General features: G+C 43.0%; 1 protein-coding gene across 1 annotated transcript in view; it reads right to left on the bottom strand.

Annotated features, from left to right (window-relative positions):
- BMP6 (bone morphogenetic protein 6) overlaps nt 1–26,684 on the bottom strand; it is a gene marked incomplete at both ends in the record, with an annotated part of 81,247 nt that overhangs the window by 4,753 nt on the left and 49,810 nt on the right. The window contains 3 exons of the mRNA XM_079533731.1: nt 4,259–4,456; nt 5,293–5,441; nt 16,336–16,528. Of these exons, the coding sequence (XP_079389857.1) occupies nt 4,259–4,456; nt 5,293–5,441; nt 16,336–16,528 (540 nt within the window). The remainder of the gene's footprint in view (nt 1–4,258; nt 4,457–5,292; nt 5,442–16,335; nt 16,529–26,684) is intronic.

Here is a 26,684-nt window from a genome sequence, read left to right as displayed (position 1 = left end):
AGGTTTAGTGCATTTTCTGGTTGGGAACACCAGCTTGGCACTTGCAAGAGGCTGCAAGACTAAAAAGAAAAAAAAAAGCAACAACAAAGTAAACAGCCATAAACGTTTCTCTTGTTCTGCACTTACAATTAGTCCCAAGGCTTCTTATATGTAAGGGCAGTCCCAGCAGCATAAGTAGGATGGCTCCTCTCTGTTGTATGGCCCTCAATGAGGTCGCACCACAATGCAAGCCTGCCCCTCTGCCAGCACAGATGTTTCGCTTAAGGCTGGACACTGGCATTTACATCACTAAAGAGGAGAGGGAATAGTTTGACCCTAATGATCTTCCTCCTACTGATAGATATGCACCAACCTCAGATTTCCTACCTCCTCTCCCATGTTAAGTGCTGGCAAAGGAGATATAAATATTTACTGAGATTGAGCTGCCTGAGAATACCCTCACTGCTCCAAAGGTGCCAGTTTACCAAATTCCACAGGGTAATTAATTGCCTCTGTAGTCCCAGATAGCTCTGACAGAGGTCTCCAAGGCCAGCCACTTCTCCTTGGTGTTTGACTTTGGTGATCAGCCCAGATGAAACCAGTGTAAACCGATCGTGTGGATAACAACAGCCCACTTCAAATGAAAGCAGCCTGCTGTGGGGGAACAAGGGGAGACGTCAGGCTGGAGAGGACATGCACGTGGCAGCACACACAGGAGAGCTGGCCATGCCTTATTTACCTTCAGTTTTTGCTTGCACTGCCCTTAGTGGCACTGAGCTCCCACATGCACCAGGATAACCTGCCAGAAGCACTGCATGGCGTATGAATCTTTGCATGGAAGTGCTGCCTTGAGGGGCCCCCCCATTGATGAAGCACCTCATATTATTCACCCTGGAGCCTCTGACACTGAAGAGAAGGACCCAAGAAGGGAGCATTCTATGAATCACAGAGCATCCTGAATTGGAAGGGACCCACAAGGATCACTGAGTTCGATTCCTGGCTCCACACAGAACCACTCAAAATCAGTCATGGAGGAGCTGACCATGGAATAATAATGCTTTTAGCATTCAGGGGCTGCTGCCTTTTTGAGTTGAAGATTCTCCAGCTCTTCTGGTAACAACATGGCCAGCCCAGAGCCTGGGGCCATGGTCTGAACCTACTGCAAAAATGGTTGGGCAATGGCCTCCAGACCTCACAAGAAACAGAGAAACACCTTCGCTCTCCTCCCAGCCACCTCGTGCCTCCACGTCCTGGGCCTGAGCTGATGCATGATTTTCTGCCTCAACAACCAAAACCACTTTTTCTTTTATCCTGCTCATCCTCCTCCTGCAGATGAGCAGAGCTCAGATCCAGGAATGCATTGACGCAGGACTCGATGTCAAAGCAGTTCATAGCCATGGGGGTTACTGAGTTCTGCTTTATATAAGTCGGTTCCAGTTGTAACTACGTGTTTGTAATTCAGGGAAATAAGTGTTCTTGGCAAAAAACTACAGACTATTTGGATTCTTATGCCACAGCCATAACCTTAGCTTCTAAATGCTTGGTAATGACTGCAGGACAAGAATTGCACATCACAGGGGACACAGCAGGATCCCAGCCCTGCAGGCAGCAGCGTGCCTTTGCACAATCCCTGGCTCCCCAGATCCAGTGCCAAATCCAGCAGTACATTTCAAGGGCTCCTAACAGTGAGACTTGGAATTCTTTCCATTTTTAGATCATTTTGCATTTTTTTTTTTTTTTTTTTAAATACTACCATGACCTAAATTACAGCATCGTTTGGAAAAGGGGATCACTTTTGGAATGAAGCAAAAAAAAAAAACAAACCCAACCAACAAACCAAGTGATCACTAAGAGAGGGAAGGGAGAAGCACCAGCTCCAGCCAGCTGCTAAACTCTCCAGGAGAGAAACTGCCTTCAAGGCCTGGTAGATGGTATCAATCCCTGCTGAAGGACAAGCATGCACCAAACATATGATGAGATGCAAGATAGACGGAAAGAGGAAGTTGTGCAGGTCAGGACCATGCATGATACTGTGCCTGCCTTGCATCCTATTGCATCTGGGCACCCCCAGGAGTGAAATGACTGTCAGGGTAACCTCTGGACCCGCATCTTGCTTTTTGTCCCATGGCAAATGCTTCCCCAGGCCTGCTGTGCATCAGTGCAGCACGGACACAGGAACCCACTCAACTGAAAAAGAAGTTTCCTTCTTCTCACCAATGCTAAAAATGCACATTAGTTCATGAAGTCATCCCTCCTCGGGATGCCCGGTGCCTCTCAAGCTATTAAATTGACCACTTTTTAAGGAGAACAGAGTCTGAGAGTGTCACACTTAGAAAGGAAAATAAGCTGACACAGTCTCTCTTTTCTAAACACAGAAACCAAACAAACATACATCTTAACATCAAATTCTCCTCCCTTTCCCCGCCTTAAATCCACAGAGGCTCAACTATACCTTGTTGATGACTGAACTGCCAAATTCCAAGTTTTAAATTAAAGCTGCCTTTGAGCTATGAGAGCTCAAAAAAGCACTTAAGACCGCAGAACAGCCAGCTACGTTTTTTCCCTTTTTGTCTTTTTATACTTTTATAATCTGATGCCTGGTGCAGTAAAGAAGGCAGCAATGTAAAAATGGCCCTTTGGCCCAATATATATTTTCCCTCTGGAGCTTTGAGCTATATCTTTTGATTTAATAGGACTCAAAACTTGTTTTTAGCACTGCAAAGCATATGGAACTAAGGAGAAGCTTGAGCCTATCCTGAGTCTGAAGCGAGTACCTATATGGACAAACAGTACATTCTGGGCAGGGAGGTTACCCAGCCACTAACCCCAACAAAGTGCAATAGGATGGCATGGCAGATGGATGCTGGTCCCTGTGTCTCATCCTAGCCCACTTTCCCCAGCTATCCTGCCAGCCCCAGAGGACAAAGCCTCCAGCACAGCACCGCTGGCAGCCATACCTGCACCTTGTCAGCATGTGCAGTGCCATCATGGGTGCAGCCTGCCCACTGCCCAAGCATGCTAGAGAAGGCAGCCAAAGAATTCTCACTGCAGTTTTGGCCAAGCTGGCTCATCTCCCCATGCTGGGTCTGAAGGTACACTGACAAAAAGCAATCACCTCCCTTCCTGGGGGTATGGTCATTTATAGGTGCTGGAAAAGCAGGGATCCTATTGGAAAAGAAGGGGGCAGCATAGGCAAATTAATCAAGTAGCTTGGAGTGGGCTGAAATGTTTGAGAGGAAAGAAGGTACATGATGAATGAAGGACTGCAGCACTGTGATATAAGGCAGAGCAGCTGGAAAGCAGACAAGATGCACACGGCAGGACTTTCTCAGTTTTGTCAGAATTTCAGAGTTGTCCCACGTATAATCAAAGAATATTAGGAAATTATGGTCACAAAATAAACAAGAGAGTTAGGCAAAGTAGACTATGATAACAAAAGAAAATAAATAGAAGGCCTTCTTATCCAGGGCTCACCCACAAAACACCAGTAGAGGCGATCTCCAGCAGAGATCCTTCCCCACTGGCAGCCACCTCTAGGAGAGGTACAGCCAGGCTCCACTCTTTCTGGCAGCACAGCTGAATTGCCTTCACCTGTGCTCCTCAGGCTGACTCATGGCTCGCCTCAGGTGATCAATCAGAGGTTGAGGCCCTGATTCAGCAGTTCCCATACATCCCACCATCACGTAACAGCGTGTTTTTGCATTGATGTACAAAGGCAAGAAAGGGGATCTGAAGTGGGATGCTGCTCTTTGGGGGTGCAGGTTGCATCTGCAGTATTGTTGTTGTACAACACCTGCAATGTGCAAACTTTCCACAGCAAACAAGCAAGTCTGCTTGCATGCCTGAAAACATACATCACCATTTACATGGCTGTTCCCTTTGGGGGGAAAAAAAGAAATCTTGTGTTGTTCTACCAGCTTTTCCAAAGGAAACCAACAGAAGATCCTGCTGGAAATGCATGCGTGAAGTATGCTAGAGCTCAGTGTACACCAATATTGAGTCTTGTAAATTTGGTATTTCACATGGTGTGAGTCTAGGCAAAAACTGAATTCAATGTCTGTGATTTCACAGATGGTCTGTATTCCAGCCCGGGTTTGAGGACTCCTGTAAGACCCCTTACATGAGATTCCTTCTCCCGTTATACTGCAGATGCAACCTGCACCCCCAAAGAGCAGCATCCCACTTCAGATCCCCTTTCTTGCCTTTGTACATCAATGCAAAAAGAAACGTCCCAAGAAGCGACCCCAATTCCCAGCCAGAAAGGGCTTTCCATGATTACCTGTGACAGTTGACACCCTGGAAACATCCTGAGCCTGAGTGGAGCGGTTTCGATTTTGCTGCCTGCGCCTGCTTGTCGCTGACCTCGTAGTCCGGACGTGGACTTCGCTCACTTTGAAGAACGCCACCATGAAAGGCTGCTTGTCATAAGGGCCATCTCGCCCTATAAGGCCTGCTTCTCTAGGATTTACACTGAAACCTTCAAATCGAACAGGAGAGTTAGAGAAATTGTGCAGTTGGATTGCTATTTCCAGAGCTGCGGCATTCCCAGAAGCACTATTTCCTCTCTTCTTGATCACGCTGTTTCTCTTCCATTGCTTCCCTTCTGCCACTATAACCTATTGACACTTTTACAACAGCAACCTGTCCACCCGAGACAAGAGGCTCCATCGTGGCACTCAGCTCTTTGTACTCCTGTGGTACTTCTACTCCATTTTAGGTCTTAAATAGGTATAGAGAAAGATACATAAAACACAAAGCCTGATTGTCTCAGGACATTATTCTGCTGCTGGTGAAACACAAGGAGCAGAGAAGGGTTTAGGAGATCTTTGAGGAAAGCAGAGGGCAAAGAAACAAGGTGTATTGGTCAGAGCACAGGAACGGGCCCTCAGCACATTTGGGGAGGCACTAACATTTCCTCAGGGAATAGAGTGGACAATCCTTCTGGTCACATTTGACCCCACAAGCATACCAAACTCTAAGATGAAGTGATAAAAAGAAAACATATAATTAGAGGCTTGTTCCTGTAGAGATAAGACGTCGTTGCCTTTTGTTGTGATCTTGTGCTCACCTAGATCTTTTCTGTCCCCACTGCTTATCCTCTAAAACCCAATTTCATATTCCCTTGCAGACTCTTCTCTCCTTTTCCACCTTTCAAATTCCTGTGAAATGCTATCATTTCAGCTGCCCTCACCAGCCCACAAGGGCAGGTTGGTTGCTCATTCCCAACATCAAACTGGCCGCCATTAACACCACTTCCAGACAGCATCCAAAAGGCTTGTGAGATGAACTCGCATTAACTGATCCATGACCTACCATCGCGGGTCACCACGCTCAGCTGGAGTCCCATGTTGTGCTGAGGATTCATCACCCACATGTTACTGGTGGCAGTGACATCAAACTCCAACCAGCCCTCCTCCGAAGCCCACACTGCCCGTGTATCCAGCAGAAACAGGTCAGAGGCTCTGCAAAGAAGAGCAATGACAAGATAGTGATATCTGGGTTTTTCTCCCCTAGCTTTTGCTGGTACAGTGCTGGGGGAAACAAAAGCAGAAATCATTAAAAGAAATATTTACAGCTATTAAAAAACAACCCACAAACTCTGCCTGTTTGTATGCAGAGTTCTTTCACACCATGCACATGCTTCTGCATGTGAAACAAGATTGCAAAGTTTTTTCCACTGTTTTCTAGGCTGGAGGAAAAGGAATCTCAGTCCTTAGGTCTGGGCGTTTCTCCATCAGCAAGAAATTCATAAGCCACTCTTCTTCCTGAAGAGAGTAATTCTAGCCCTGGCAGGATAGCAGTCAAATTACCAGAACTTCCAGGCATTCAATGACTTTTTTGAAAGGGCTTTAGTGGTTTCAGCCCAACTTCCACAAAGCAGATCTACCACAATTGACAAAAATAAAAATTAAAAAAATCAAGCAATATGCCAAGCATCAAAAACTGAAACAAGATGAACTACCATATGGCCCATAAAAACATTTTGCTATGGTTTAGAAACATGGATTAGAGAGGGTTGTTCCAAGGATGTTGGTACTGGCTCTCCTTCCTGGGTTTCAGCTTCAAATGCTTTCAAATCTATGCCTTTTCTGCAGAATCAAGCAAGCCCAAAAATTTAGCTCAATGAAATCAACTGTAGAAGGACCCAGAGAAATCCTGTATACATATTACACGCATAACTTTTCTGTATAAGAGAGTTACAATTCCTGTCCTTAACAGGAGATCAGCGTCACAAAGTGGATACCAGGCACCAGTCTCATCTCCACTTGCCTATGCCCCTGTGGATTTATTTTTCTAACAATAACTTACTGGAAAAACAGAGTACCTACCCCTTCCACCCATCAAAGGTTAACTTCAGAAAAAAAGAAGTTTTGATTGGGTTACATTTTATTTTTGGCCAACTGCTATGTCATACTGCCCAGCAGTTTGGTTTACATGACATCACACATGGAAAAATAAGCACTTAAGTATATTAGGGCTCCTCGTGCGGCTATTTTTACAACGTGGAGGCCTTCCTCTGCCTCACTGGTAGCCGCACTCTGTGGTTGACTCAGCAGCCTTCCCCACAGGAGTCTTTGCCACCGCTCCTCTAATGGAAAGAGGGCTCAGGGATGACTCTGACCTTCTCCAACTGCAGCGAGTGGTCAGGGCATCCATCCCAAATCAAATAGCTCTGGCTGCAAAGCTGCTTGGAGCTCTTTAAGATCAAACCCTGTATAGGCCTTCACGAACACTCAAGCATATGGAATTAGTCAACTCTGCAAAAATGTAAAGAGGAGGCTTAGACCTTAATTCACAGAAAAACACACACACAATTATAGAATGGTTTGGGTTGGAAGGAACCTTTAAAATCATCTAGTTCCACCCCCCTGCTATAGGCAGGGACACTTCCCTCTAGACCAGGTTGCTCAAAGCCCCATCCAGCCTGGCACTGAATGCCTCCATGGAGGGAACATCCACAACCTCCCTGGGCAAATTCCCATTGCCTTGCACTTTATAAAGGAACTTGGCCATCACAGACCTATAAAGCCAGAAAGGACCAATTGTCATTCATCCCCTGAACTTCCAGCAGGATCAACTACATCCACATCACTCCTGTGAGATATTTGCCTGACCTGATCTCATGGATTTCCAGTCTCTAGAACTTTACCATCTTTCCAGGAAGTCCAATATGCTTCACTTGAAGGTTTTCTGTTTTGTTCTCTATTTTATCTGTAATTTCTAACTAAAATGATGTAAAAATCTTTTCTCATAACAACCTCGAGTCTCCGGTCTTTCCTTGCAAGTCATGTTTTCTGGACTCAACTATTCTCATTGCTATTTTATAGACCCAGCTTTGATCAAGATCCGACGGATCCAGAGCACAGTGGAGGGATAATCTTCACGTGTCTCAGAGACTGTACTTCTACTTGCATACCACAGAACAGTATTTTGGCTTTTTCACAAAACCCATGCTGTTAACTCATGATCGCCTTGTGATTCACTATAATCCTTATATTCATGCTGCTGAACTGCAAAGTGCCCAGTCAATTCCTAGGGTGTATTTACATCAATGAATTATCATGCCTAAATGTAACTCTTCTTTCTACCAAATCACACTTTTTTTTCCTCCAGCATTACAGATTTGCCTTCCACTGGGTCTTCCCCATCTCAGTGTCTTCTAAAAATATAATAAGCAAACTGTCTGACCAAGGTACAGTGCCACCAAATGAGAATGCTCCACTTCAGCCCAGTATTTCACACTGTCTCTGGGCAAATTTAAATTCATTCATTAAATGCAGAAAAAGGGACAAGTGGTCTTTCCAATCCAGTTAATAATTTCTAAAAATGAAGAGTTCATAAATACAGGACTGTTTTTTAGTCAGTTCCTCCATTCAGCTGGCTTTTGCCCTGCTTGGCTAGATGAAGCAATGCAGATTCAGGTATTGCAGATACCATGCATACCAGATAGATATTAGCATGTAACATGCTCATATTTTCTGCCCAAGTCTGTTTTCAGTTAATGTTTGTCACTTGAACCTCACCAGGCTACAAAACATTGTGACTTGGCATTCCTCTGCTTCTAGAATTATGTGGGAAACCACGGGAACCTTCCTGTAGGAATGGCTTACAGAGGGGAACAACCTGCAACTGCTGCCATTTGTGGCAACACAGCTGCCAACAGAAAGACAGGCTCCAGTGATGTGAATCCCATACTCCTCATCTTGCTCCTAATACATTCACATGGAAATGCAGCCACCTAAATGCATTTGCCCATCTTTTTTTTTTTTTTTTTTTTTTTTTTTTTCCCTCCTGTTTTTTCCTCAAATTCTGCTTTCTAAAGACCACAGAGAACATTTTTATTCCAATCCTCTCCTATTAGGTTTGCAAAAGAAGGAAGGGAAGTGTAAGAGCTATTGGTGCTGCATAGCCTTACTCCCATTCCTGATTCTGGTCTCTAGGCTGACTGGCAGGGACCATTTTTTTTCTCTTGGTTTTGCTTACTGGGTCCATACTCTCTGACCTTACCAGTTTCAAAACTTGGAGCCCACACACAGCAGACAAGCAGGAGTCTCCTGCAAGTGAAGGATGCTGATGGATAAAGGAAAAGCATCTGAAAATGGCAACTAAACCTAGTGGAGACATTCTGCCCCCACTGGTATATGCATCAGCTTCTTGTCTGCACTAAACAATGCCACAAATTTCTCCTTACAGCCAGGTCAAGAAGGAAATAGTTTGGGAAGAATGCAGACATCATGTTGGAGAGTGCTGTACACAAGCAAATGCAAATCCATATTCAAGGTGAAGTCTTAAGAGTGGAGAAGGTGAATCTTCTCTGCCTAAACCTGCCTCAGGGTACTGTTACTACACTGTTCGACAGCCTCACTTATATTTTCAGTCTGCCTAACCATCTGGATAAGTTTAATTAACAACTTCCATTATGAGGGTGCTGTAGGCATAATATATGTTATTAAAGACAAACAAAAGGAACTAAGCCTATGAGCTGAAAAAGCTTCCTGAGACAAGACAGGACATTAATCATAGAATGGCTTAGGAGGGACCTTAAAGCACACCCAGCTCCAATTCTGTGCCATGGGCAGGGCTGCTCCCCACCAGCTCAGGCTGCTCAGGGTGCCATCCAACCTGGCCTTGAGCTTCCAGGGATGGAAGCTTCTGTGGGCAGCTATGCCAGCATCTCACCATGCTCTGTGTAAAGAATTTCTTCCTATCATCTTGCCTAATTTCCTCTCTTTTGGTTTAAAGCCATATAAAGTCAGTCCTCTCCTGTAATCCCTTCAAGTGCTGACAAGTTGCAATGTGGTCTCCACAGAGGAAGATGCAAGCTAAGGATGTCTAACTCAAACTAGGATCTCTCTGTCCAGGATCAGGGCCCAAGATACTGCCTCAAGTCCCAGGAAAGAAATGGAGGTCTTCCCGTGGCCTTCAGAAGACACCGGAGGAGGACTGAGAAGCTAAGGTCAACAAAGTAATCACAAGTGGCTGCAATAAACAGAAAGTACACAGTTTACTGTAGAAATGGAGCCTGTGTGATTCAGACAGCAGGATTTAGCTCCAGTGTCCACGGAGAGTAATATGATTTGTCAGATATAAATATCAGATATAGCTACTATTCTTAAAACCGGCATCCCAACCATGCACTCAGGGCATTTACAGGAGAAACAGCTTGCATTTAATTTCAGTGCTTTTTACCCCGTAAGAAAAATATTTTGTTAACTTAAACCTCTGTGTAAACCTTTCAAGAAAATGTCTCTGGGTGTTAATTCTCTTTAATTGAACACTAATTAGATTAGAATTTAGTCAAATTAGTAACCAGGTCAAGTGATTAATCTAAGTAACTATACTTAGTGAAACATTCCCATTAAAGTAATTTCTCTGTTTTGGCTGCACATTACAACATGGAACTTTGCTACACCAAAAACACCAAAGCTATAAAAAGCTGACTATAAAGACACATATGTTGAGCTAAATTTTCTACTTTCCCACCCTCCCTGGCCTTTTTTCCCTGAGAAGGCAGGAGTTTTACCAGGGAGACAGTGAGAATAAACAGAACTCTCACCTTCAAAATGACCAAGTTAAAGGTCTCTTATTTTAATTACAGAGCTCAGAACAACATTTTTGGCCCAACTTCAAAGCTTGCAATTACCCAGGTGTTTAAAGGATTGTTACGCATCAACAGCCATTTACCAAAGCATTAATTACTTTAAATCTCTAAAACTTTCCTCATCTGAACCTTTTTGTTTACTTTTCTTCAAAGGCAAGTTGACATAATAGTCTAGACTGCCTAACAGCAGTTTCTCAAAAGGGAATTTTGAACAGAAATGCATGGGATTTACATTTTAATTAACACACTTAGTAAATACTATTTTCTTCTGAGTCCCTCTGGATATGAGTCTTTAGTGTGAACAGACACTACCTCTCTATAGAAATGATTCTGCACATAGCAAACTATGAAGATTATTTGCTCTTATCAACTAGCGACAAATAACTGCACTTATACAGTTCTTACAGAGGCGAATGGAGCTCTACGTAGAATAAAACCTGGAAATCACAGCCCTTTCAAAACTGTAGATCCGCCACCTTTCAAAAGATGCAAGTCCATGAACTCTTAAAAAATGTTATTATTTATAGAACATATTGTATGTGAAGCTCATACAGCATGAGGCACTGCCAACAGATACTATATAAAGTCCTAACAACTTTGTATGTTTAAATAATCATTACTCCAGAGATTTAAAAGCACCATAGAAAATCTCATCCATCAACGCTCATTCATGCACAGAGCTTCAGGCAAGGAAATGCCTGCACCTGCAACAGGCTGTCATGGAAAGCAAAGGCAATCTCTATCGTTATAGGGAAAAGAAGAAAGCATCTGTTTAACTGACTTGAAGAAGCTATGCCGCCTCTGGGGCAGGGAAGAGGATTTGCCCATCCTGTAAGAAGTTTTTAGAAATGTGAAAGAAAATATTAGATGCTTCCAGCCTGCAAATGAAGATATTTCCAGAACTAAACAGGAGGCCAGCAACTGGGTACTAATTTGAAGGGAAATGCATAGAATGGAGTGCAGGAACACATCTGAAGGGACAGGCAGGTCAGCTGGGCTTCACACTGCTCATCCCACCACTGCTTTGTCTGATAAAAGCTCCCAGGCGCTGAAAAGGCTGTCCTGTGTCACTGCAATTGCCCCTGCAGGTAAAGTCTGCAGGGGTGTGGGGTTAACTCCTGTAGACTTACTGGAAGAGCAGAGGGGTTTTAAGGCTGCACCTGGCAAAGAGGTGAGAAACCTTGAGCTGGCTGCTGGATGTGGCTCCCCCAGCCCAATAGTGGGGAAAGCTCAGCCTACACGTCCGTGACAAATCCCAGCAAAGCCAGCACTGATATTTGAATGCAAAGGTGTTTCCTCACATCCAGCATATCCAGGTTATGAGTTTCAGAGCTCTCAGGAATGAACATTTCACCCACAATAACAGTGAAAAAAAAGAAATCAGCCCAGAGCAGATGGATAGGACACATATTTCTTATTTCCTTGACGATGATTTAAGGACGCTAGAGGGACATTGTAGTTGTAGTGAAGGTTAAGAGTACAACTCCTCAGCATTTCTGAGCCATGGAGGAGAGTGTAAATGTATGTAAGAGAAACAAGGCGCTTACATAGCATTCTTTAGTTTTAGCAGAAAAAGCCATCTGGTTATGGAACTGTTAAGTCTCATCCAGAATAACTGTGACTTTTGAACTACTAAAAACAACCACCCGACAACACAACAAATTGCATACACACAGTGGGAGTCGAACTGAAATGCTGACAGACACTTCTCTATAGCATCATGGAAACAGCTCTATCATACACAAATATATGCACACTGTATACAAACCTGACCCTAACTTGAAACAGATTGATGCTGGCTTTGTCATCTGTGTTACACAACCCAGTCCAAAATCCAGTTGAGGACAGTTATTTATTTTTTAAGCTATAAACACTGCCGGCAAATCATTTTGCCCTTTAGATTAGAAGCTCGGATTGTATTTGTATAAATATCCTGTTGCAAAGAGGAAGACTTTATTGCCTGCCGTAACAGGCAGCTAAAAAGTGATGACAGCCTTAACCCTTACGGAGCTGTGCTCAGCAGAAGAACGTGCTCTTCAGACAGTGGCTGGGGAGGGCGCCCTGATGTCCACATGTGTCTCATCACATCGGAGGAATCTTTCTCAAGTTCTCATATTTCATTCCAGGTGCAAATGAAACTGTTTAATAAACGCTGGCCATTAAGGTATGGTATCTGCCTTTGATCACTAGCACAGGCCTCTGTGTTTTTCATAGATGGGTTGTTTAGACAGTGGAGGAGTGTTGCGAGGTCTGCATTAACAGGATATTTACACTTGAAAACACACTGATGATCCAATCTGAGGACTAACATCTTTGATCAGCCACAGACTGCCTTCCCTCCCTGCTCCTGACCTGACACCTCACTGGGTGAGAGTGAGGAAACATGGAGAAAGGAGAAAAAATTAATGATCTGTTTCCAGAGACAAACTAATTTCCTCTTTTCCCTTGCAAAGGTCTCACTTACATAGCAATCCAACCCCAAAAGCTATTGGAAGTCACAGAGGGCTTTGCTGGTCTTCCACAAAACCAGTTCTTCACCTCAGAAACAAGGCTGTGTTTAGCCCAAGAGGGACAAGCATCATCTCTCCACTTTCTACACATACCAATAGAAGGGAAAAAAAAAAAATAGAAGAAAAAATCCCACCCCAGCTTTCAAACAGGCCACAGTCTATCTCAATCCCCAAAGCCATCCCACTCAGAGTAAACCAGAGGCCACCCCAGCACTGCCACGCTCATCTCCACTCCGCAGTCCAATCCACACAACCAACAGCTGACCTATCCTGAAGGTTTCATTCATCTCTCTGCAACATCCCACTGGCATCTCCAGCAGTTTGTGCTACGACAGAATGCGGCTGCGAGCCGTGGTTTGGTTATAAAACAAAAGCTTAGTTTCCAGGCACTATTTTTTTTAACCTTACGAAAGGGTGGAAGGAATGGGGAGATGAAAATATTACTGACACAAGTGAGTCAGTATTAAAAATGTTTTCTTTTTGAAGAGAGAATGTGCTCAGACCACACTGTCCACAATGTGTGTTTCATTGCCTGGAGACTCCGTGAGTATCGCTTTCATATTTCTGATTGCTTTTAACATGGAGAGTGCCAAGTTGCTCCCTGAAGGTTTCCTGCTGTTTCAATAAGCATTGATCTCTGAGCATCCACACTCTTTCTGTACACACCCCTACCTAAGAGACTGTCTCAAATTGCTGCACATAATCTTTTCTTTTAGCCTTGCCTATGTTGGCAAAAATAAGTTTGATAATTCAGCAGAAGATAGAGATTTTCAGTCTCAGGTTTTGCTTTGCTTGTAGCCAACATGCTGTGCCCTAGGGAGTTACCAGCAATGCCCTGTGATTCTGCTAAACAGAGCCCACATTTGGATTGGAGTCACACGCTGACGCTGTTATTCCCTAGATTATCCTCTTGGCTTTTTGTTTAAGAAATTCTGAACTCAGCCACTCCCTTAAACTTCATCAAAAGAAAGGGATACTTCCATGCTCAGGTGATAATTTGGATATACTGAATCTTCCTCTTTCCCTCTTTACAGATCTCCCACCCTTGCAAACTCATTTCTTTGAGAGGAATGGAAAAGTTTTTTTCATTTACCTTTTTTTCCTCAGTGGTGAACACTACCTTTATGAGGAGGTTAAAATCCATTTATGCCAGATGCCCTGGTAAGAGCTGTTTGCAACCAAAAGTATTTTAGTATCTACAAATAATTGTCACAGACAACTGTTAACCTCATAAAAGCCACAATTATGATGGTGCCTTTGAACTTTCTGTTGAGACTGTCAACACTGTCTGAACATCATTTTCTGTGGCCTTCAGAGGTGAACTTTCCTAAGCAGAAGGAATATTTGCCAACAGAACAAGACGAAGAAAGTTGCTACTTCAACTCCTTATATGTCACCTGCTAGCTCACGAGTTAAACTTCAAGATCAGTACAGACTCTTCTTTATGCAATAAAATATCATCATATGTCAGGAAATATCAGGCTGTTATTCAAACTATTAGTCTAAAGGAAGTGTGACACAATATTTTTTTTTTAAGTCAAAGGCAGCTGTTATTTTTTGGCTCATAAGATGTCCACTAAAATGCAACAGAAGCCTTTCAAATATTTAGCAAGTTCCTTCAAAAAATAGTGCTAGGTTTTTTTTTTTTTAACCTTCTACAGTTTTCAGCAAGAAAAGAAAACTCCTTTAGGCATCCTAGAAGAATCTGAGGCAAAACAAGCAACCAAAGAGAAGAGATTTTTTTCCCCCTACTAAAAGATATTAGCAAACAACTGTGATTTTTTACTATTTGTCTTCAAGAATGTTTATCATCCACAGCCTACCCACGTCACCATGTCAGTGTGGCTGTATGTTTGAATCTCCAGCAGGAACAGCAGCTAACAGAGTCAGAACTTACACTGAAGGCAACACTGAGGGTAAGCTGCTTCTAATACTCTGTCTTTTACCACCTGCTTATTTTAATACTGAGAGGTTGATTAATATATATACTTCTATATACAGATACGTACAAAGAATTCCTACATGTGTACACATTTATACACAAGCACGTTTTCACATGTGTTTGTATATTTAATATAAAGATGATACGGTCCTTTGGGCTGAAAGGACAACGTGTGAAGAAGGTCACCTCCTTTTCACAGCTGCAAGAATCAATGAGCCACATTTTGCCACTTCTGATTCACAGATGGTGTGACAAGTCTTGTAGATTCACCTGAATCACGAGTTCCTTTAGCTAAATATATCCCTCCTTCCCACCAGGAAAAATAAATAAATAAAGGAGTAAAAGAAAGAAAAAGAGGGCTTGGAGAGACTGGATGAGTCAGAGGTCAGTAATGAACTACTGACACTCATCTCTAGGTCAGCAGTTCACAGTGTGCCCATGAAAGGAAGGATGGTGAGTTGCTGGCACTCTGGACCTAGATGAAGCTACCTCCCTATTTCCAGTCCCAATTGCATGTCAAACAGCAGGAGGAAGGAGGACCAGTTTATTCATCATGAAAGAAATGATACACTCACCAGCTTCCCACTGAGTCTAGTTTGGAGACCAGCATCCAGGAACCTGCTCATTACATGCAAAGGCCTTTTGCAGCCAGCTCTGCTCAGCACACATGAAGGCTGAAGCACTTCCTTCCAAGGGACATGAATTGCAACTTCACTGCACAATCTGCTTCTTGCAAGTTTCTGGCATGTTGCTCGAAATAAACATACAAAGTGCCAGCACCATTCCTGTATACAGAACTAAGAGCTAACTTCCTAACAAAGATTTCATGAATTTGTTAGTAAGGTTTGTCTATCCTGTGATTTATTCTCTTTCTTGCAGTGTATTACTTGCTTGTTCAGGTTACTCTAAAATACTGTTATAAACGCATAAAAGTTATCATTTCGCTTTAAAAGAGACAGGCCTGACCTACTCTGTGCTCTTCTTTGCTGACCATCACCAACAGATTATCTACCACTTCCATTGACACTTGGCAGAGATTTTCCTCTAGATCCAGAGATGGGGTCTATCTATGTGAAATCTAAAACAAGCTAACACTCACAATTATTTTTTTTCCCCATAGATGAACAATGCAGATAACATCTGTGGAATGTGCATGACCATCTGACTTCCTTCTTTTCTTCACGTGGCACTGAGGTACTGTTATCCCAAAAGACACTCCAGCCTACTCACAAAGGGAACAATATCCCCAAAAACACGTTCTTCACTATCACGTGTGTAATATTTCTCTCTGCCTTCCCAAAGGCCACACTCCCCACAGAATAACAGCTGCTTGATGTTGCCCTCATGACAGCTCTTCCTCGCCTATCACATCACCACTGAAAGCCCATGAGTGGCTTTGTACCTGTGGTCAGCATGTTGAACTTTCTCTTGCCTTATTTGTTCTAGAGTTGGTCAAGATTGCACTAATCACTTGTAATTTGCAAAATGGGTATGATTTTTATTTGGGTAGTATCAAGATGAAATAGGCTACATGTATTTCAGTACGCATGAGCAATGCCAGAATATAATGTCTGTGGTTTAAAATTCTGCGGCCTCGCACCAGATTCTTGCTCTTTGTACTGCCATCAAAAAAGTCACAGCATGGACTTTCTCGGCTGAGGCCCTTTTTGCAATCCAGTATGCCCATTTCCCACAAGGGAAGGACTGTGCAGCGACACATCTTGTTCTTGTGCACAAAACTTAGTCCCACTGAGCATTCCTTCTGGCATCATCCCTCCCCAGGACAGGAGGTGATGGCCTACCTGTTTGGATGTTCCTGCAGCACTTGGTAGATGCTGATAAGGAAAGTTTGGTTTTTAAAGCTCTCCACAACGCAGTCCTTGTAGATCCGAAACTCAGCAGCTGTGACAGCCTCACCCTCGGGAATCTGAGACAAATTGAACTTGAACTCCTTGTGGTGCTGCTGGTGAGGGGTGAACTCCTTGTCGTACTCAACTGCAGATGGGAAAGGAAAGACAAAAATGAACCGTGAATAAAACTTTTAAAAAATGGACTCCACAAGCTGCCACCTGTTCCTTCAAAACAGGAATTATATTTATTCTCCACACACAGCCTTGGTATGTGCCAGGAAAGCTTATGCAGCTAAGGCCTTTCAAATACAGTACTTGGAAAAGATAAATGTTCATCTTCTCTAGCCTGTTCCTTTGAGATTTCTTTTTTTACTTTCTTTGACTAGTGAAATATGACCATCCATTTTTCTCCCGATTAAATCCACAAGAACTCTGAAGCTATGACCTCCCTTGGCATTTTCCACCCATGGATCTCCATACTCTTTATGGCATTTCCATAATTCTCACATGCCTCTTCCAGCAGTGGAGACCATTAGCTCCATTTTGTTTTAGTATATAAAGGCAAAGACAAAATTAAGTGCTAGCAGGAGGTCAATCTGTTCACTAATGATCCTAAAAGCTGTTGTTTTCTTGCTCCCAGATTTGTGCTTTAGCCATGAGACCTCCTTGTGATTTGAGCAAGATTAACGTGGCATTTCTCTCAAGGGCCAAGGCCAACCAAACATTTGGGTGCCTCTTCCTTTTGCAGGAGCTTATTTGATCCTGAGAGAACCAAGGAGGGATCATCTTTTCTGCAGTCGTCCTCCCTGGCCTCAGACCTCCTCAGGTAAGCTCCCATGTACAGAGTTTCAGGTGTGAACCAGAAACCCTCCTTCTCCTTGCCTGAGGATTTGTATTTTCTCTGTTTGGGGTGCCCTTTGCAAATTCTACTTCTCATCCCAAGCTTGTATCATTTGACTGCAACTAGTTATAGTTTGAATTCAATTAATTGCTCAATATTTCTAGTTTTCTGTTAGAAATTGCTTAAAACATCAACACATTATATAAACACACATAACTATATTTTTGAGGCCCCAGGGAAAAGAAAAACTAAACCCAAAAAATCATTCCCACCCATGTAACTGAGGCATTATACATCAGTGATGAATAAGTCACCATTACACTATCATTAAGAAGATGATCAAACTCAGAGACGGCAGTGATGGAAGCATAGATTCCTTCTCACTTCAGTGTTGTGCTCACTTTTTGTTGCTTTCTTTTCCCTTCTCCTCTTTGATGCATCAAAGTGCAAGAGTGTTCCTGAGTCTACGCTCACAACACCCTATGAGGTAAGCTGCAGTCCCCATTTTACAGACAGGATACTGAGTCACAAGGAGATCGATGTGTCCCGCTTGTGTCGGAGCCAGGAATGATGGCCTACGCACTTGATGTTCGTTGCTTTATTCATGGGTGACCTTCTTGGAGAGCAGATGTATCTATTGGCTGCTGGAAATGGCCCACAGAGATTTTCCTCTCTACCTTTCCCAAGCGCCTATTCCTCTTCATCCCCCAGTCTCAGTTTCGTCAGTGTCCTCTCCCTTTTCTCTGGCAGCCCTTTCGTGTGAGCCGCCTCATCTGGCTGGACAAGCATCCTGGCTCCCTCTGAGACACTTAGTCACATCCTTCTCTTTGAAGCTCGCCTGGAAATCCTTTCACCTCCGCATGGCTGCTGCCGAGCACTTTGCGGGACACCGCGCCTCAAGGTGCTGCCTTAGCAGCTGCCACAGGGCGAAACAAATTACCGGCCAACAGATCCTTTGGCACTCTCACAATGTTATCTGGGTAGTTTGGATGTCAAAAGACTGAAAGATGTGGGTGACTGGAGCCTGTGACTTCCAGAAAGGAGGTGGTAATACTCAGCATCTCAGTCACTGCACCAAGTCAAACGATGCAACACCATCAAGGAATTAATTCACCCGCCACATGGAGCATCTGCTGCCTCTTAGTTAGCCAATAGTGACCCAGAAATGTTGGACTGGTTGGTGTCACTCATGTGGGCACTGTGGGGAAGGAGAGCTGCCTGTTGACCCCACGCCTCGATGCAGGGCACGCATTCTGAAACAGCGTACTTGCTTATTTTCAGGGTCCAACCACTCAGATGCCATGTTTGGCTGTCCACAGCAGAACAACATGCCCAGCCTGGCTGCTTGCTTGCAGCTACAACATGAGAGGATGTAATTAATGGTGAGAGAACGTCTACACCAGCTGTTTTGGAGAGACGGAGGGATGAAGCAACCAGTCTCGATTTAGAACTCACAACATCCTTGCTCACGGGTGTAACAACCTGCTGAAACCCTCGTCCCTTCTCATATGGCCAGCAGGAAAGGACACAATGCATCACAGAAAGGCTGCTTTTCCCCAGACTCATGGCTAAGGACAATGGGCAACAACCTCACCACATACGGTAAAGAAAGACCTATGAGGACAAGGGGAAGGAAGAACACCGCCAGTACTGGCAGCAGGCTACAAAACTTGCTGTTTAAATGGGATATAGATCTGCCCCTCTAATAAAAAGTCAAACTCAAGCCACAGAAGGGGGAAAAAACACTCAAACATCCACCACAGAGCACCAGGAGTAGCTGCAGGTATGGTGTTTGACTCCGAGTACCCTTTCCCAGATTATAAATTGTGTGATATGTTTACAATAGTATTTTCCTGTTTTTTTTTAAACTTTCTTCCTTTCCCCCTGTCCTTACGCGAGCACATCTGACAATCAGAGAAGCTGACCACACTGATTACAGAGGAAGCATTCAGACTGATTTTGTTATCAGGGCTGGCAGAGTAAACAACCTGAGACACACAAACAAGTAAGCCTTTTTTTAATCCTTCAGATTAAGCATTTTAGCTTCTTCTGTTACAGCAAAGGCACATTCAGAACGGCTCTAAGTGGATGGTGTCTTTCTCAACTATGTTCAGAAGTGTTCCTGCATCATCACAGGATGGAAAAATAAAACCTACATTAAGTTTGTATGAAGGGAGCATAAAAGTTTAATGAGTTGGAAAGTTTTTTTGGCTATGTATCTTCCCATGATACAATGGAGAGTGCTTTTTTTTTTTCCCTTGTGGGAGTGGTGAGATATTTAAGTTCTATATACTCATTGTCACCCCATCAAGTTCATAATCAACTGTTTTCATTCAGCAAGACAGCTTAAAAATATAAAATGCCAACAGTTCTTCTCTGGGGGCTTTTTATTCCCTGGAAACAGTTCATTTTTAACAAAGAAGTCAAGTTTTAGAACAGTAAATTTTGGAAAGGGAAGATCCGAGCTGCTGGTTCCCAGGATTACCCAGTTTGTATTGCTATCGCATTACATCACATCAGATGACCTATTATTCAAAATGCAGATAGCGCATGCCAAAGTGCAAGACAACAGCAAAAAGAAGCAATCATTTCTCAAGCTTCTTTCCAATCTTTTTCCACGCAAATTTGTTCAGGTTGGTCTGACCAGAGAGATGGTAAATCCAAAGCTGATTTCTGGCTGAAAATGGACGCAAGTCTCAGCTTCACAAAGCCCCACAGGCTGAATGCAAGGAGCGTTCCATAACCTATCCTCATTGTCAGCCAGCACATTAGGAACAAGCCAGGCAAAAATAGGGACAAAAACAGGTCATGACATAAACTACAACTGGGTAAAATTCATCCTCAGGTTCACACTATTATTCTGAGCACTCTTACTCTCTTGTAGGAGAAGATCCTTAAAGGCTACGGATTCAGGCAGACACACTGCAAACAGAGTTGGCTCTGAGCTACGGACCCTAGGAGTTTTTGTTACAACTCATTCTAAGCAGAATGGATGTGTGCACACAAAGCGTTAACAGAGAAGCCTGCCAGTAGCTCTTTACATCCCCCTTTACAAATATTTTTAAATCCTATACAAACAGAACACTATTGTTGAGCAGTTAAAAAGACAAGAATGTCAAAATTAGGGTTACTGTGGTTTTGAATTTTGTATATTCTGAATTAGTTTTGCAATAGTCAATTTCAGAACAAAATGTCCTTGGTTTAAAAATAACACACTGCTTAGAGTACTAGTTACTTTAAAAGCAGTGCACAAGAATAACAATAATAATTAAAAAAAAAAAAAAAAAAATTAACACAATGTGTCTATTTTGGTTACAATGCCATCCTTCTTCCATTAGAGTGAGTTGCATACACCTTGGACCAAAGGAAATCTAATTCTGATGGCAGTCATCGAGATAAACTCTTCTCACATGTAGGAATGTTCTGCTTTTTTAAAGTAAATAGAATGCAGAAACACAGCACAACTGTCATTCCTGAGTAAATACAGTTTTCTTTCAGAACAACAGCACTAAGAATTATAATATTTGGTATTTTTTTTAAGTTCTTAGATGTTGAGGAAGCGTTAAGTCAGGTATTCAGGTGACAATCTCAGTGGTGGCCTAAGAAAGTCTTTAGCTCATGTTCTAGGAGCTCAAACCAAAAATAATAAAACATACAGCTCCACAAGCAAACATTTTTATAATATACTATCTGCTAAATAATTATAATTTCAGTGGCAACCTGGCTCTTTGGAGGGGGGAAAAGAAAGAGAGGGGTCACAACTGAACAAGACACAACTATTTGGGATGGAACATTCTGTGTCCATTAAATATCTGAACAATCTTTTGCACCCGTAGTGCTTCAGCTCTGACTTGGCTTTGTAGGCCCACTGGAACCACAAATCCAGCAAGAGCAACAAGCATTCATCACTTTTCACAATGAGTTTTGCACAGGTATTCATGAATTAGATTTGAGTACAAAGATATTACTTGCCATTTCTTCTCAGCCTCCATGACCCCTTTTTTAGTAAAGAAAGCCCCTGAAAACTGGGGTCACTAACAGGAGATTTGCCACCATAGCAACATAAAAAGATCAGAGAAAATTTCTCCATTTTACTTCAACCCCTTTCTACATTAAGTAAACAATGTTTATCGTATCTGGAGCAGTGAAGCTGTTGGGTAGGTCACAAATACTTGAAGCATTACCACAGCTTCCACAGTTCAACTGACAGATTAAAACTGACTTTTATTGCTAAGATATGAAATATTTCCTCAATATTTCCTCAATACTATGTAAAATAGAACAAGAAGAACAATCAGTACAGCCCAAAGAGTACAATGTACCCATTCAGCTTATTACAATGATTAGAAATGTAAAATGCTTCACAAGTACTTTGTGCTTGATAACAGGGAACAGGACTTGAGTCATACTGAGTGCACCGCAGGTGCAACAGTAGAGCAGCAACAGGAACAGACAGCTGCTGGAAGTAGTGAGGTAAAGGATTGCTGCTGTCTCTCTTGCACTAAACCACAATGTACACCAATGTCAGATGGACGTCAGGCTCCGATGGCCACGATCACGGAGGCAGATCCATCTTCCATGTCATGTGTAATCCCCGCACTTCCAAATGATACTCTCATATATTCCAGGCTTCCAAAGGTCTGATCTTTCCTCCTCTGGGCCCTCTGACTCTCAGACACCTCCCCTGGATCTGCAGTACAGCATGAACAGACTAAGCTTCATTCTGAAGCCAGTTGAAGCTCACTGGATATAAATAGTGAAACTTTCACATTTACAACTGCTTACATACTTCACGATAAAAGCAACTTTTCAGCAGTAAGAAGCCAAGATACTCAAGGTGGAATTTCATATTGCACCTGCTGTTTATCCCTCTGGGTTCAGCTGAGGTGGTCTAGTTATGTTAAGATGAATGTAATGCAATTGGAAGTTAATGCCTACACAGCTTAAAAATAATAATAAAAGAGTCAAGGCCAACAAACTCCAAAAGGGCACTTTCTTAGAAACAGCTATAATATCACATCTGGGCCACCACAATATAAAGTGGAATTACTCCACTAACTTCTGTGGAGCAACGCCAGCTTACATCCGATGAAAACCTGGCTTTATGCTCCACAGTTGTGTGTGCCAGAAAACAATGATTCGGAAAAATAACCCATCATTAATCCAACTCCAATGTAATTATGGAGATTAAATTCAAACAATAGCAAATCACTTTCTAAACATAACATTCTAAAGCTTCAAAAGAGGAGGGCCTTCTACTTTTGGCTGAAAAATACAACTGAGCTCCTCTTTGTGCTGGGAATCAAGCTGGAACCGACTTGTAAAATCAGATTAAAACAGTTGCACAACAGCTTCCTTTCAGGATTCCTGAATCAAAAAGCCATTTAAAAATCAAAATAATGCACTAGCCAAACATAAAATACCCACGGGACACCAGAAAGTATTAAAGGGCATTTCCACGCTATCCACCATGACGCCTACTGTACGGTCAGCAAGGCGTTCCCACTGCCAGGCAGTGCTGGGGGGCAGCTTGCATCAGCACACGCAGTGGCAAGGAGACATCTGTGGGGTGCTTCAGGGGGTTAAGTCCAGGAGGCTCACTGCAAACCATGGGCATCTTATCCATGGCATTAACTTTTGAGTTTTCCTGTGCTTTCCCTCTCCTTGTAGCAGCTCCTTGTAGCTTCCTCCTACAACCCCTCCCAAAAGCTTCTGAACGCAGACATTAACAAAACCGGTATTTTCTTTCCATATGTTGGCACACATGGCAGGTCCTTCCACTGGAAACAGTGTTGTATCTTAGGAAAACAAAACATCTTTCTGCTTAGCAATGCCAGATTGTTTTTAGCAAGGCACTACTGTTTGCATTTTTGTGGCAATATTAATGCACTTCCCACTGAGAAGCTGATAAAGACCCCGACTGCAAAAAAGTTTTAATAAATAAATAAATAAACAATCCCCCCTCTTGAATAAGTGATCTGCAGCTACTTCTGTATCGAGTTTCCAAATAATTTATGATTAAAATAACATTATGCTTTCCGATCCCCACACACACATCGCAGCCAGGCTTCGTGCAGGCAGAGCCAGCATTTGTGGGAGCAGCCACAAGCAACTGGCAGCGCTCTGCCACCACACATGAAGGGATGAGGACTTCCCTGTCCTGTTCCTCTTCTAACCCTCATCTTTTTGCTAGCACCCATGGCTGCATGTCCTAGGCTCCCGGATGGATGCAAGTCACGCTGCATTTACCACTGGAATTGCTGCTCACGTGGCAGCTCCCTGCAGTCAAACAGCTGCCCTGGGTGAATCCACTGAATCTTGAAATGTTTTCAGAGTTTTTAAATGGTGAGCAGTTACCTGGCTTATCTCACACTCTCTCACTAAATTATCTGCCCTTCTATAGAAATTTACAGCAGTCCCAACCGATTCACTTGAACACTTGGAACTAAATTTCAAATCTGAAGTTGTGCAAAGTGGAAAACATTTAAAGCTTCATTACATTTCTCTTTCCCTTTTTTTTTTTTTTTTTTTTTTTAATCAGACAGACTTAATGTTGATCAGCAAGACTGAAAATCAACCAACAGCAATTAGGAAAGCAGGTAGTGTAACAATGTTTGCAAGCTATCTTATCTGCTTTTGTTTTATTGAGCACTGGTCTCTGCATCATAGGCAGCTTTCCTTTTAATAGCCCCAACTGAAAAAGGTACCTCCTCAACACAGTGCAATCAGTCCCTGTAAAAATGCTGCGCAAAGCATTTAAGATTTGATAAATCACTGAAAATGTTTAACCCAGCACTGAAGAAAGGTCCTTTGAATGCTAGTACACAGAGAAAATCATCTGTGCTTCAGAAATAGCAGTGCTGCTCCAAAGGCTACACAACCAAGCTGTGACAGCAGTGTCACTGATGTGACTTGTGAATCCCACAGACACTGAGTTGTGTCGCTGAGCATTACAGTTTAGTATTTTACACAGGACTGCAGTTCCGAACGACTGCATGAAGCAGAGTCTGGCCAAAGCAAGGTGAAAAGATGAGGACAGAGAATTAGTGATGTGTTTGAAGATTCTAATTCATTTTTTGTTGTTTTCTTTTGGTTGTTTTTGGTTTTTTAAAATTCTCTCTCCCATCCCACTGAGAAGGCAGATGAGTGAGTAAACAACTGTGGTACTGAGCCACTTGCCAGGTGAAACCACAACAGGCAATTCTGACCTGGCCAGTTACCTGCGGGCAGTGATAGGAGGTCTCTCAACTGAGTCTTTCAGTCCTTCTGCCTGTGGCATTTGCAGAATTCGGAGTAATGGACAGCTGGATGGCTTCCACTTCTGCAAATTACTTATTTTTTTGGAGGGGGAGGGATGACTGTGGTGCTCACTGAAGGGTTTGGAGGGACCACAGGGCTCATTGCAGGAGTTGGAGGGTACATTTCATTGTCATCAAATCCAGAAGTATTCTCTTACCCTTGAGGATGCTGAATAGCACTGAGTAGAGCCCGATAGCCATAGGCCAGGCCCCAGCATGCTGCAGTGGTCTGTGCCTCTTTAGAATTGCCAAGATGACAGCAGACTTTTCCAAATCTTCTACTAGCTTTTCAGGATTCTACAATTGTTCAGAGGTGGAGTTTCAAGCCACTGTGTGTGCCCACCACTCCGGGCTCCTGCCTAGACTCCCTGCCAGTCAGAACTATCCCACCTTGGGGCAGATCTCTAGGCGATACTCTTAAATAACTGTTTAATCTTAAACACAATCTGAAGCACATTCACAACACATAGCAACAAGAGAATGCTGGTTTGAACACCCCATGGATATTCAAAATTCTCACACTGGTACTAACTCTTGAGCTCTAGGGAAAAAGTGAAAAAGTGAAAGGGAGACTGAGGAACTGCTGGGAAGTGTTCTCCCCTATCTCCTCCATAGCCAGGCTCTCCAAGAGGACAAAGCAAAGAGTATAATCATGACAACGTGCCTTCCAAAACCCAAAGATGACTGCAGTGCTAAATACACACAAAACATCAGTTTCTCAGTTGACAATTTTATCATAACGTAAGGCAATGCCACGTAGCTGAGCAAAATAAAAACCTCACACCAACTCCTGAAACAGGCCCTGGGGCTGCTCTAACCTCTGCGATGGGTCCCAGGGCAGACAACAGCAGAAATGTGGAAAAACAGAGCATGGATATCCAATGACGAGCCAAATGGACAAAGCATCTTCCTGACCCTGGAGTGAACACATCTCATCTCCCATTGGCAAACAAAGATTCCTGAGGTGGATATTTTGCTCTGAAGTCTTGCCTGCTGTTGACCAACACAATACTGATGAGAGCCAAGCAGCAGTCAGACACAGAAAGCTGTGGCCGCTGTGGGCAGTTGGAGCAGAGTTGGAGCAGTTTGGAGCAGTTGGTCATAAAATGGTAATTAATAGTTTTACCTAGTCTGCAGCCTTTCAGTTTCTCAAAGTCTGTCTTTAGAAAATGACATCACACTGCTTTAATGACCTGCGTAAGGATAAAGAATTTCAGTCTTTAAAAAAAAAAAAATAATCCCTAAAAGAAAATTAATAAAGCAAAAGCCCTTAATAAAAAGCCCCACTTTGTCTAGCAGCTTTTCTCTAAGCCTTCCTTTTCCATTACTTTTCACATCCCCACATCCCCTGGTGACCAGAAGCATACTTGGAATGCTTCTGTCCATCTGATAAAGAGATTGGAGGCTGCGGCCCTGCATCGGGTGAGGACCTGTGGGACACACAGCTTCAGCATTTGGCTGTAGCTCCAGGCGTGACCAAAAGCCCCATGAGATATAATGCTTTATGGAAGGTGGGAGAATCCTGGTCAGGTTGGGAAATGCTTGGAAAAAGTAAGACTTGCAGAAAACCACCGTTAAAAGAACTATTAAAGTGGGATTTGTGGAATAATCCTTAGCTCCAGAGTTGGCCTGACTTTAGCACAGTAGCACAGCTGAGTAGTTCACCTGAGAAAAATCCAGCAGGAAGAAGCACAGACTCTGCCAAATTCTTTCTCTTTGCTTTTTTTTTTTTTTTTTTTTTTTTTTTTTCTATTCCCCCATTTCAATTTCACCAGATAGATAAGGCAACCCTTATGATGTAGGCATTTAAAATCAATGTTACACATGGTATTAAAGAAACAGCACGTGAATTGACTCAAGAAGTCCTCAGGTTAACAAACAAGATATTAATAAATCTCTCCGGTTTAAAAAGCAGCCAGGACATAGGCATCTCTAGCTTTCATTGAAAGCATTTTCTTTTAAGTTATCTGGGTCCTGGAGACAGCAGTTAAGAAAGAACAAAAGGGAATGTGTTCAAATTCCCAGCAGAGCTGCTTGCCCACAAATTAATTTTCAGACATTTGGCTTCTACGTCTTTGCTCTGCGATTCGTGATTTGAGAAGTTCTCTGCCCCACCCAATGCAGCCTTGTCATCACTGATTTTATTTTTCCACTCCCTCTCC

This window comes from Tetrao urogallus (assembly GCF_951394365.1).
Source record: "Tetrao urogallus genome assembly, chromosome: 3".
In the NCBI taxonomy this organism is placed as follows: Eukaryota; Metazoa; Chordata; class Aves; order Galliformes; family Phasianidae; genus Tetrao; species Tetrao urogallus.
This window is presented reverse-complemented; position numbering and strand designations above follow the sequence as displayed.